At 31.8% G+C, this 12308-nt stretch overlaps 1 protein-coding gene and 1 long non-coding RNA gene across 2 annotated transcripts; both read left to right on the top strand.

The window, feature by feature from the left end:
• The first annotated feature begins 1836 nt into the window (after positions 1-1836).
• On the top strand, positions 1837-4887 carry LOC148279669 (uncharacterized). The gene is made up of 5 exons (XR_015822815.1): positions 1837-1851; positions 2362-2528; positions 2622-2693; positions 3674-3718; positions 4768-4887. It is a non-coding gene; the product is annotated as an uncharacterized LOC148279669 (long non-coding RNA).
• Positions 4888-8556: 3669 nt separating this feature from the next.
• On the top strand, positions 8557-11140 carry LOC148279670 (uncharacterized). The gene is made up of 3 exons (XM_088229589.1): positions 8557-8739; positions 9414-9610; positions 10916-11140. Exons 1-3 carry the CDS (start codon positions 8629-8631, stop codon positions 11007-11009), a joined length of 402 nt encoding a protein of 133 aa, XP_088085715.1. The 5' UTR covers positions 8557-8628; the 3' UTR covers positions 11010-11140.
• Positions 11141-12308: the final 1168 nt, after the last annotated feature.

A 12308-nucleotide genomic window follows, 5' to 3' on the forward strand; every position in this document is an offset into this window, starting at 1 on the left:
AGTAAAAGAAATCAAATCATAATTTAAGATAATAAACTTACCTCAGTAAATTATATGTTCTCGAACCTCTAATTTTAGTATGGAACAACAACAAATAATCACTGGAGAAGACAGAAAATTTGGCGCGAATATGACTTAATTCGGTTAATGAGTATTGTTATGTTGGTGCACATGGGACATTAATAATGAAATGGAACACGTTCACATTTTACACGCCTGAGATCAGCTGTTAAAAAAAACTTTCTGTAGACTGTAGCTAGTATATAATTCATGACGGTAGGTACCTAACTTATTTTAAATCGAACCGAATACCGATTCAATACCAACACAAACCCGGCAATGCTTTGATATTGCTAAATTTTAGTATATGCTCGTATAATAGATTAAATGAACACAATCTAAAGTTTGAAATCAATTATTGTATGCAGTTTAAAATTAATATGTACATTTACATGTAAATACATATACATATATCATATGTGAAAATATGAGGTGATAGGGAATTTTGTAAATAGATATTTGAACATTTTTTTTAGGCAGAGTATCAGAATGAAATTTTCTGTATAGGTACTTTTTTTTTATTATTAAAGTTATCATATTTGTATATCGTCCGCCCAAAGACAACAAATAGAACTGGGCGTTTTTATAAGTTTTTGGATCTGGTTCTAGTTCCCATAATGAACAATTTATGCAAATACGAAACAATATGGACAAGCCAATGGTAAATATCTTTAAAATAGAAGAATACGTTTGCATAATGAAAAGTCAGACCGTGTTTTTATATCAATTGTACTGCCAAAATTTTACTTTATAATGCTTTTGCGTATCCATAAAACCACACTTGATGTTCTTAAATAAAACCATCAATCCATTAATACACATAGATGCACTCTGGGTCCTCTAAAATTATGACACTGAACTCATGTTCAAAGCGTATTTAGTCATTCTTTACCCACCAGCCGAGTTTCGACAAGAGCTTGACATTGAATTTGAAACAAAAATGCCTGATTGTGTCTTGAAATTGTAAAAAAAATTGTTCCAATAAACTTAAAAAATATGATGTAACTTTTCATTAGCATGATTTAATTCTAAAACTTTAAATAATTTATTTTCAAATATTTAATCGTTTTAACAAATGTCCAATTCTGCTCTTCTTACCAATAGAGATGCACTTTATGTAGGAATACAATTTTTAAAAATGTATCAAATGTCAATTTATATTATTTTAGCATTATCAAAAATACAGTAAAAGGAAATAAATGAGTAGAAATCATAAGGAATTTGTTTTTTCAATGGGTTTTATTTTAGTTACAATATTTTAGCTAACGTTACCCCTTTATATGATGTACGTACATAAGATTATTTTTTTAAATTAATCATTCATTGATCATAAATTTATGCAAAAATTAATTAATTATATTGAATTTCATCATATTCATTAAATTAAAGAAATATAATATTTATTTCCTTTATTCGGGTCCTTTACCAAAACATGGTACCTGCAAAAAAAAACTACACAATGAAATGCATATTATGTTTGTATTTAAAAACAACAAAACGAAAAAATAAAAACGGCAAAAAAAATTACGGACAAATTTTAAAACGAAGAGTGTTTGGAAATTTATCGAAATTTATGTATCCCGTAAGAATAAGGCAAAGCAAAAATATATTTTTATGTGTGCATTATACAAATATGTGTGTCAACTTATTTCATTTGCAAAGAATTTAATCGGTTTTATCGTCAAAAAATAAAAAAGTTTAATACTATTTCGTCGTTGCACATTAAATATGGGCCATGTGACTCGGAGCACATTCTGAGGAAATCATCAAAATGCGATTTTTTAGCATAAAGTAATTGATATTTTAAATAACTTTATTACTTTATTGAAAAACACTATATTATTCCTACTTCGTCCATACACAGAGGTGTTATTTTCGGTTTAGTTTTTTTTTTATCGTTTTTATCGATTTTCTCAGCATGTGCTCCGAGTCACATGTTATGTTATTATGGATAACTTATAAAGCGCCATTTTCGTAATAAAATACCTCAAGGGCGCTTTACATGGTGATTCTATTGTAAAGTTAATTTAATTGAAGCTTTTAAATTTGTAATTTAATTAAATTAATTTATTTTGTTGTCACGTGCTACGGATTTATTCAAATGATTCAGAGAACAAGTGGATTTTAAGTTTTTTCCGAAACATCACTTCACTTTCACAGCCTCATATTTGATGTGCAACGATGATTTGTAAAAACTATGCGTTTTCAATACTTTGTTATGCGTCCTTCAGTTACATTCTAGATTTGTATTTATCATTATAGTACCTACTTATTGATGTTTTTTTTTTTTTTTTAATGTAGTGGCAGCACTTTGATATTACTTCCGTTTCCTATATTCTCTAAGATTTCGCTGGCTTTCGGAATATCTGTCGTTTTCTCTGCCATTTCTATTCACGCCATCAGCTCGTGTGAAGGTTTCTTTTGGCTCCAGGTTTAATCCTCGAGGTTTAAGAAATATGAGAGCTAAGGTATTTATCATCTTTTAAACCGCCGATAGTGTTTATCACCTTTCGTAAATACGTGGTTCAGTGTTTTTATAATTCGTGTTTTGTTATTTTCAGTGGCGTAAGAAGCGTATGCGGAGGTTGAAGCGTAAACGCAGGAAGATGCGTGCGAGGTCCAAATAAACTAAGGTAAGCACCGTGTTACTCGCTTACACTCGTTTTCGAGTATTCAGTAAGCCTCCGACTCATAAAATACCGATTTAGACACATTTGTTACCACGTGTTTGTTTTGTACGCCATACCGGTATAGAAATGTCAATCACTTATGAGAGGTATCATCAAGAGCGTTTTTGTCTTATTTAGTATCAACGCGTCACCATTCTCTTTATTTTTACGTTAATTTGAAAAAGAGTAAATTCTCTGCCACGTAAATTAACGTGTCCCTGACTCGTGGTTACCGAGCCATGCCTGCCTATTTTGTTTCGTTATAATATTGAATATCATTTTATTAATTCTTATTATATTTCAACACCTAGTATTAAGTCTTGTACATTTAACACCAGGTTTTATCTTAAGAATAACTTAATCATTCAAAAATCCACTTATTCTCATCACTGTATAAATCTCTCTGCCGAAGTATTCTAGAGTTCTCCCCTATCATTTGGTCAATATGCAATGATAAGCTAAAACATTTCCATTGAATTAGTTTATCCTACGGCGTAAATCATCAGACATACTTAACCTACTTAAAATAATACATTCATCCGTAGACGCACAAAACTTAACTACACATATTAATTTTTCTGTACAAAGTCAACATCACCAACCATTTTTTTTTGGCAATCTTTATAAATCAAATATTGGTTACCACACACCCCTATCAAGAATTCAACGAACGTTTCATCATTTATTCCAAGTCGGCAAAGGGTTGGATATATTTAAGGAATCTAAACAGTCATTCAAAATTTATTGCCGACAGTCATTATGGGTTGTGTTTGTTGCTGACTTGACTATATTGCTATTCTATCTATAAGTACTTTGTCTTCTGTATTGGGAACATGTGAGCTTTATGCCCGTTTTTCCGATCATACAAAAAAAAAAACTTGATTTTTCACAATGATCTGAGTCCCGTCATGTCCAATTGTCTGATTTTTGTCCCTTCTTTCCAGATTTATTCCTTACCATCTTGCTGTATCTGGGATTGAATCCGAAAGGTTAGTGCTAATTACTGTTTACTTACTCCCAGAGTAGAGCCATTTTTTCTGTCATTTGAGAAAGACTAAGCTCTGTTTTGGGTATATTAATTTGGGTTCTCCACGCCAAGAAGTTGCAAATCAATCATTGGTACTAGGAATCTCATACAATATTTTTTCCTGCGCCATGTCTATTTGGAATGTGTCCACAACAATTCAGCTGAAAATGTTATATTTTCCGGACAGCCAATTAAACATAACTTTCTAATGTCCACATGAAGTTCACTAAGCTATAATCCTAAATTCGTTCTTCGTTTTTTTATGGCCTTTTCACATCTCTACTTGGGTGTTCTGGCCAAATCCTAAATTCAAAAACAGTTTTTTAAAATTATAACACAGACAAATCTACATATGTTTAACCAGCTGTACCGCCAAGATTACATGTTCAAAAATTTTACATAGCTACCATTGATATATACTTTAATTTAACGTTGTTGGGTCACTACTTCTTGCCAACAATAATTATTTCCCAAAAAATAGTAATAATGATTAAAAGTTGCTGTGTTATTTTGTTTATTTACTTTAAAATTAGCCCAGGTTTTGTGTTGTACGGTAAGGTTATTTCGCGATAAATGGACAAGTTTTAGCCTTTGTCAATACAGAAATCGGAAAAATCCCCTAAAGTGAATGTGAGCATCTCATATCACTAATGTGGAATTAGAGAAAAAAATAATTAACCAGTACCTTTAATTTTTAATAATTTTAGTTAAATGTTCAAAATCAACAGACTTTAGGTTAAGTTTTGAGTGAGATAAGCTATAACCCCACTACCACAACTCGATTCCCGTTTTTCTAATATAATTTATTAATAATTTATAAATAATGATTTGACTAGGAAATGGTCTGAAAATTGAAATATTTTAATCTTATTTCCATATTAGTTTTATAAAAAAATGCCATAATAAATTATGTCGATTAACAAACTACTAAAAAAATGTTTTCGACATTAAAAAAAAAAAATGGGGAGTATGACTTCAGTTTAATATAGTTTGTTTTTACTTTTGTTTCAGATACATTTGTGATAACGTCTTGCAGTAACTTCTGTGAAAGCTCTAAACATGCACCTGGAGCGGCTCTGACATTTTAACTTGAATATTGTCAAAAAAAAACTTATTAAAAATTTAACAAAATTATTGCTTTTTCTTTGAATATATTCCACAACCTTATCTCTTGTACACTTTCTCTTTTCTTAGTATGGGTCATACATAACAAACCAAAAGTAAAAAAAAACATTTTTTATTTGCAATTCAACAAAGATTATTATATTGTGGCGTAAATGTTTTGTCATGCACATGCATCTTCAGTTAACAAATCTAAAAGGTGCTTTATATAATATTTTAAAGACCGTTAACACGTGGGAAGTATGCTTACTAGGGATGGAAAGATATTGAAAGGAGGGCGAACGCCGGGAACAGGGTGCTAAAATCAACCTTGCTGGATGTCGGTCGTAGGAGGCAAATTTGCAGTTCACGATGGAGTTCTGCTTCCAACCCTGATGTACGAGTGTGAGGTAAGGAATTGGAAAAACAATGCTGAAAGTATGCTAAATGCTGTCAAAATGCGATCTTACAGGCGAATGTGGTAAAATTATGTATGAGAAATGTACAAATGTCAAGATTTGTGTGCTGTGTGGCTGAGGCTAGTATTATTGAAATGAGTTCTGCATTGGTTTGGACGCGTAGAGCGAAAAAAGGATTTATGATGCGGATGTTGATGGATGCAGAAAACTAGAAAGACGTGTGACCTAATTCAAGTACTTGAAGGCTGACATGTCAGAATCAGTGTGTGTGCATGAATCTAGAGGAGTCAAGGTATGTATGGAGACAGCGATATTGTGTTCTATCCTCTGCCTACCCCTATGGAAAACGGCATGATGGTTTGTTTGAAAGCAGTGCTTTACCTTGACTGGCATCTGAATCACTTTTGCTAATGAAGTGTCCTGTACAATATTGGCAGATAAGGGTTTGAGAAATATAACCGGTTACTTACTATACATTTTGTGACCTGTATTATATTTTAGGTATTAGATTATTGTACGTACATTGCTGATCTAAAAGTGACGTATGTAGCACGTACAGTAATCTACAATATACACTTTCTACTTAAATACTTCCTTAATATATTTACTATCTCGGAGCGATGGGGATTAAGTTATTTATTGGAGAAATTCAGAGTACCTATTAAAAAAGTAAGTACTAAAGGTTTATATTTTTTATATAAGTATTTCCACTTAGATTTATAAAATTTTTGCCAGTGACCAGGTTTTGTCGTGACTGACATCAGAATGGTGAAACTCGATCGCTGGTGAAAATTTTATAAATCAAATCGGGTTGTGGTCCCGTGGCTAGTGTTGCGGCCTCATGGATCAGAGGTCTGAGGTTCGAACTCCACTCTACCCCAACTTGATTACCATTTTCTAAAAGTGTGTTATTTACAACCCATTGAAAATGGCCTCAAAATCGAAATATTTGGGTAAATAATAAAAACGCAAATATTTCCTTTTTATTAAAAAAAAAAAAAGGAAAATAAGCAGAAAGCATTTTTCTTATTATAATTTAAATGCAGTTCCACCAAAATATTATGTCCGAAGAGAAACTCAATGTACATACGTTTATTTTATAAGAATAAATACAGGGCGTTCTTTGAACCCAGTCACATCTGAAACCACGATGATCAGTATGAGCAAGAAGACATATTGGCACATAAAAATAAATTTTTAGAATGAATAAAATTTAAAAAAATAAAATATTAAAACAAATAGTTGCTAACTTCTGCAGGAGAGAAACGAGGAGGGGGGAGTCTGACACACCTTAACCACGCGGCCACGCCCCCTTCGCTTCTCCCCTGCAGAAGTAAGCAACCATTTGTTATTTTTTAATAGTTTATTTTTACAAATTTTCTTCGTTCTAAATATATTTTTAAATATGCCAATATGTCTTCTTGCCCGTGCTGATCATCGTGGTTTCGGATGTGACAGGGTTTAAAGAACACCTGTATATAAATATTTAGAGAAGTTAAAATCATTGTAAGCATAAAACTGAATTTGAAATTTATATTTCTTCAAAAGCTTAAGTTTTTACTTCACAAAAATCGATGGATGTACTCGTATAAGCCTAGACTTTTAAAGTATTTATATTTGCAATTTTTGTTTTTGTGATTTATTTAAATATTTAAATTTAATATGTACAACAACTCGCTATTATCACACTATTATAAAATTTTACTTACTAATATACGAGGGTCGTTTGACGGAAAGTTAGCCTTCGATTTCGATAGATGGCGTTATATCTGACGTGACATCTGCCATCCAACACATGACATCTGTCAAAATTTTAAGCAAAAATAACAATTAGTTTGGTTTTTATGGGCTTTATGGCCGTCGCAAGCAAGCAGCTTGTGTGTTTCGTGAAAAATGGAAAAAGTAAAATATCGTTCAGTGATTAAGTTTCTTCCCACGAAAGGGAAAAATAATGCAGAAATCAATGCCGACCTGGATGCATTTTATGGCGAGTTTGCATGCCGTTAGCAAGTTAAATTTCGGAAAGCTGAATTTATTCCTGGTTGTACTAATGTTTTTAACAATGACCGCTCAGGGCTCTCAAATATCATCACTACACCTCTTCAACAAAATCCATATGATATATGACTGGCAAACCGTCGAATCGAAATCCGTAAGCTAGCAGAGGTTGCAAACATGTTAACTGAGCATGTACACACCATCATACACAAACATTTGGATATGAAAAAGCTATCCGCGCGATGGATGGCGCATTTGCTCACTATCGACCAAAAATACACACGTGAGACAGATTTGGCGAAGATAAAACATCACCTGTAGGATTTTTTTCGTTGATACATCACTGCTGATGAAACGTGGGTCCACTACTTCAATGGTAAGGTGATAGTGACTGTTTTTTGGGAAGCGAAAGACATTATTCTTATTGGTTATTTGCGAAAGGATAAAACAATAACTGGAGATTACTATGCAGTAATATTGGACTATTTTGACGAAGTGAAGAAAAAACCCCCTGGTTTGGCTCGCAAAAAAAAAAGTTCTCTTCCATCATGAAAATGCATCCGCTCACAGATCGGCCATCGTGCAGGAAAAATTAAACCAATCAGGCTACAAATTAAACGACCACCCACTGTATTGACCAGATCTAGCCTCTTGTGACTTTTTCCTGTTCTTGGGACCAAAAAAAATAGTTCGGAGGAAGCCGTTTTTCCAACAAACTATGGAGTAATGACCGAAAACTTACACTATTTTGAAGAGCTCAAGCAAAATGACTTTTCGGAACGGATGAAGAAGTTGGAAAGTTGTCTTGAAGTGTATTGCCCTAAAAGGGGACTGTGTTGGAAAATAAATGATAAAAACAATGAAAATAGTGCATTCTTTTAGGCCTAGCTCGCCAAACGACCCTCGTATAACTGACTAAATTCACACAAAACTTCACAAATCCAAGGAGTCGATAATCTGCACTGTAGTCAAAGGAATATCAAACAGTTATTTTTAAAAATTATATTGAGAAAAAAAAATGCAGTATAAATATTACTATTTAGGTACTAATTTATAAACTCATCTTTTTGTTTTTATACCAACCATACTCCTAAACAATATTCCTATATTTTATTTCATTATATTGTATTTTTTCAAATTTTATGTTGCTTATATACTCATGTTTTATATAGCTTCCATGTATGTAAAAGCCTTATGGGCGTGAAAAATTAATAAAATAAAATTAAAAAATAAATTATAAGTGCCTGCTTGTATAAAAAGATATTTCAAAATTAGAATAGAGTTAAACATTCAGTAAAAAATGCATTATTAAAAGGTTCACAAGTTTATATATTTTATTTCATGGTTTAGGGAAATGGGTAAACTTAAATGGGAAAGAACATTACCAATACGTACTGCGAGTTATTATGGACATATTGTTTCATCAGATTATTATAAGTACGAACAGGTACCATGGCAGTTTATGGTAAGTAATTATGAGCGATTTTTTTATATTTATTAACAGACTGTAAGATTTTATATTGTATTATCGTAATTACGATTTTTGAAATTTGTGATTTTGAAATTACTCTACGTGTGACGTCACTAGTTATCTTTGGCGAGTTGCATAATAGTGATGATAATACGATACATCAAAATTTTTTGGCTTGGTTTAATAGTTCATTGACTAATAAAAAAAACCACCAAACTTCCTAATTCTCTTTTGATTATTCGTAAATAAATATTATTCCCTTAAAATATATAAATAAAAACACTTAACTACTTTAAAAAATAAACACCCTATGCATACTCACATTTCATGTGTACACTTTTTGGAAACCATACCAGTCCGACGATGTTGCGAGAGCGATGAAACTGGTCATCGGTCCATAAAACTAAGCTGTCATTTATTAAAATTTTACTTTTATTAATTACGATGAACTTCCACTAAGAACTAATTTAAATGTTACACAAAATCTTTAAAATTTTACACCTAACTAAACTAAAAAAACTTGCCAGTAACGAGTTGTAGAAAAGGTATGTATTTTTAAATTTAGTCTTCTACTGAAATATATTAACTGTACTATAATAGAGCAGAGTAAAAAATCATTGAATAATTTTGTATAATAATAAATTATAGAAATTTACTATTTTATTTAGGAAGGAAGAGCAAATATGTATTTACTACTTGCCTACGAGTACCAGCGCCTGTGGATTCAAGAAAGAGATTTATGGCAATTGAAAATGCGACCACCGGAAGCAAATAAGGTGGATTTGGTAAAAAAATATGTTATGACATTTAAATCCAAACCCAAACCTGCAAAAAATGAAAAAAAAACCGATTTTAAAATGAAGAAGTAAGTACATAATATTTATTATTGATTAGGTTGATTTTTTACTCAAGAATGCTGTGAGTATTTTGTGCAAGAGAATATTTTTATGTAGTTATACGACCATTTGGTTAGAAAGTCAGCGAGCGTATTCATAATGGCTGGTACTACGTTAGTACACTTAATTTCTGCCGTGCTGTATTTGTGCTTGTTTTAATGATGAAGTTCAGTGTTGCAGGAAATTGGATATAAAAAATGTTTCCTCAAACGTGGTAAAAATTAGAGCATTTATTAAGAGGCTCAGTGGTTTTTTTTTATTTAGACTATTATACTAAGCTAAAAACGTTTTTTTAAATTTATTTTATCAAGGCTATGAGTTTTTTTAAAAATTAATTCACATGTGAAGTTTAAAGATCTCTTCCCCTTCTTCTCGTCGAGTTCCGCTGATTGCTCAATTAAATTACCATAAACTGGAAATCCATCACAACTCTTTTATCATTGGTTGATTTGGAAGAATTAGTAACGTCATTCAAAGTGGCTAATTTTTATCATTTTCAAGAAACTTCGCCATTACAATTTAATGCTCTAATTTTAACTATGAATACATTTTTTATATTCAATTTCCCATAGGGCTGAACTTTGTCATTGTACAGCTAAGTATCTCAAAAATGTATGAAAAAATTAATAAAAATGAATTACACAACATACTTTGAATTATGTCCTAAGTTCTTCCGATTCAACCAATAGATTTCTGGTTCTCAGGAAGTCACTCACCAATCAGCAGAACTCACCAACTAGAACTGTGATATCACTGGCAGGGTAGCAAAATTTACAAAACTTAAAAAAAATCATAGCTCTGATTCTACGATACATAATTTTTTTTTTTTTTTTCTCAGTTTGATAGTCTATTAACACACATATATATATAATTTTAAAAACCTATGAACTCACTCATTAAATGGTGCTGTGTAATAAATAATACTTCAATAAATAAATTAAATTAAATAAATTATTAAATTAAACAAAATACACCTAGATAAAAACTGTTACATATTATCAGAATATAAATGTACCAAGGTGTTATCTACCAAAGATTTTGTGTTATCGAAATAGCTGCAATAACAAAAATTTTGTCCGTAATATTTTTTGTTGTAGTGTCTTTTGCTTCAGGTTTATATTTCATTAATTCCTATCCATAAATATTTTTTTCTGATGGGAGTATTTTAAAATCGACACATGCATAATATATTTTATCAACGTCTATCTAATAAAAATGCGATTGCATAGTGTAATACTTATTGTATATGTATTAATTTTCATCTTTGTTGCCAGGTTCCAAAATATACCGAGTAGAACAATATCTAAACAAAACAATGATACGGAAAATAAAAACAGTCCGGATAATAAATGTCCCTACATCAAATAATATCTATACCTTGAAATATATATGGCTAAATGGCAACTTTGAATATTTTTTTATAAAACAAATTAACAGTAAATAATTTTCATTAATATTCTATAATAATTTTATTTTATTTTATTTTTGTACCACAACAGGCCAGGAGGCCCAATTACAGTGGTAAATTACATCACAGAACACTCAGGCTTGAGAAAAATCAAATAATTTTTGAAAATAGAAAAGTATACTGACTTAATTATCGAGAGTTTGAAAAAATAATAAATGTTTATTCTTAATAAATTTAGAGCTTTTTATTTTACCACTTTTCTGCAAATGATATTCCATGTTTTCCTACAACGCATATAGAAGGGCCAACATTTTTCCTATAACAGAAAAACAGACGGTTTCTATTTTATTTCCATTGAACTGAAGGACAATAAAAAAATCTCTTATTGTGCTGGCCTAGAATAAAACCTGCAATTTAATCATGAAATAATGTTTCTATGGGTAGTCCTTTTTACGTATAAATTTATTTGTAAGAATGTGGTTTTCTTTCTAATTTTTCCGGCTGCATTAACATCCTAAATACATATGTATTAATAAATTGATCTTGATTGGTGAAATATTCCTAATATTCTATCGCTGTATCATCTACATTTGCGTCGTCGTGCTGTCATTGCGTCGGCAAAATCTGTTAACATGGGTACATAGTTCAAATTATCTCCATTGTAACGGACGGTTAGAAATATGAATAAAATATGCAATAATATAGTTAGGGCCCCCGGTATCTGTAGGCTAAATGTTGGACCTACAATAAAGGATGAATATTCCACTTTCGGGTCTGACTTTAGCGATACCGGAGTACTATAGAGTAGAAATTTGTGTTACAGGCCCTAAAAAGGGCCTGAAGCTAGACGTTTGACCAATTATTGCTCTAAAAATGGGATTTGCATTTTGTGTAAACGAGACTAAGGACTGCCTTAAAAAAAGCATTTGTAAACGAGACTAAGGACTGCCTTAAAAAAGGCATTTTTTTGTAAACGAAACTAATGTTTGCCTTTAAAAAGGCATTTCTGTAATTGATGTGGCGCGTGCGGCGGCTCCCAGCGAAGTGACCGAGCCGAGCGCCGGCACCTCCCTATAAGCACTTTGGAGGAGGCGCGCCGGCCGGGAATAGTGGGAGCGGTATTTCCCCCCCCCACTCCCGTATTAGCCTAACGCCGGTTCGGACGCAGGTAGCGGGAGCCCGCAACACGCCCTATATAATGTGTACATTTGTAATAATAAATATTGAGTTCGCCTCGAGACTTCACGTTAGTCAGATTG

This window comes from Micrasema longulum, unplaced genomic scaffold (genome assembly GCF_059751315.1).
Source record: "Micrasema longulum isolate JH-2025_06_02 unplaced genomic scaffold, ASM5975131v1 h1tg000683l, whole genome shotgun sequence".
Taxonomy (NCBI): domain Eukaryota; kingdom Metazoa; phylum Arthropoda; class Insecta; order Trichoptera; family Brachycentridae; genus Micrasema; species Micrasema longulum.

What these genes read in the sequence shown, in the direction of transcription:
- LOC148279670 (XM_088229589.1), top strand. Translation starts at nt 8,629, where the DNA reads ATGGGTAAACTTAAATGGGAAAGAACATTACCAATACGTACTGCGAGT. An exon ending in AGGTACCATGGCAGTTTATG is followed by an intron (nt 8,740 to 9,413) that starts GTAAGTAATTAT and finishes TATTTTATTTAG; the next exon opens with GAAGGAAGAGCAAATATGTA. An exon ending in ACCGATTTTAAAATGAAGAA is followed by an intron (nt 9,611 to 10,915) that starts GTAAGTACATAA and finishes CTTTGTTGCCAG; the next exon opens with GTTCCAAAATATACCGAGTA.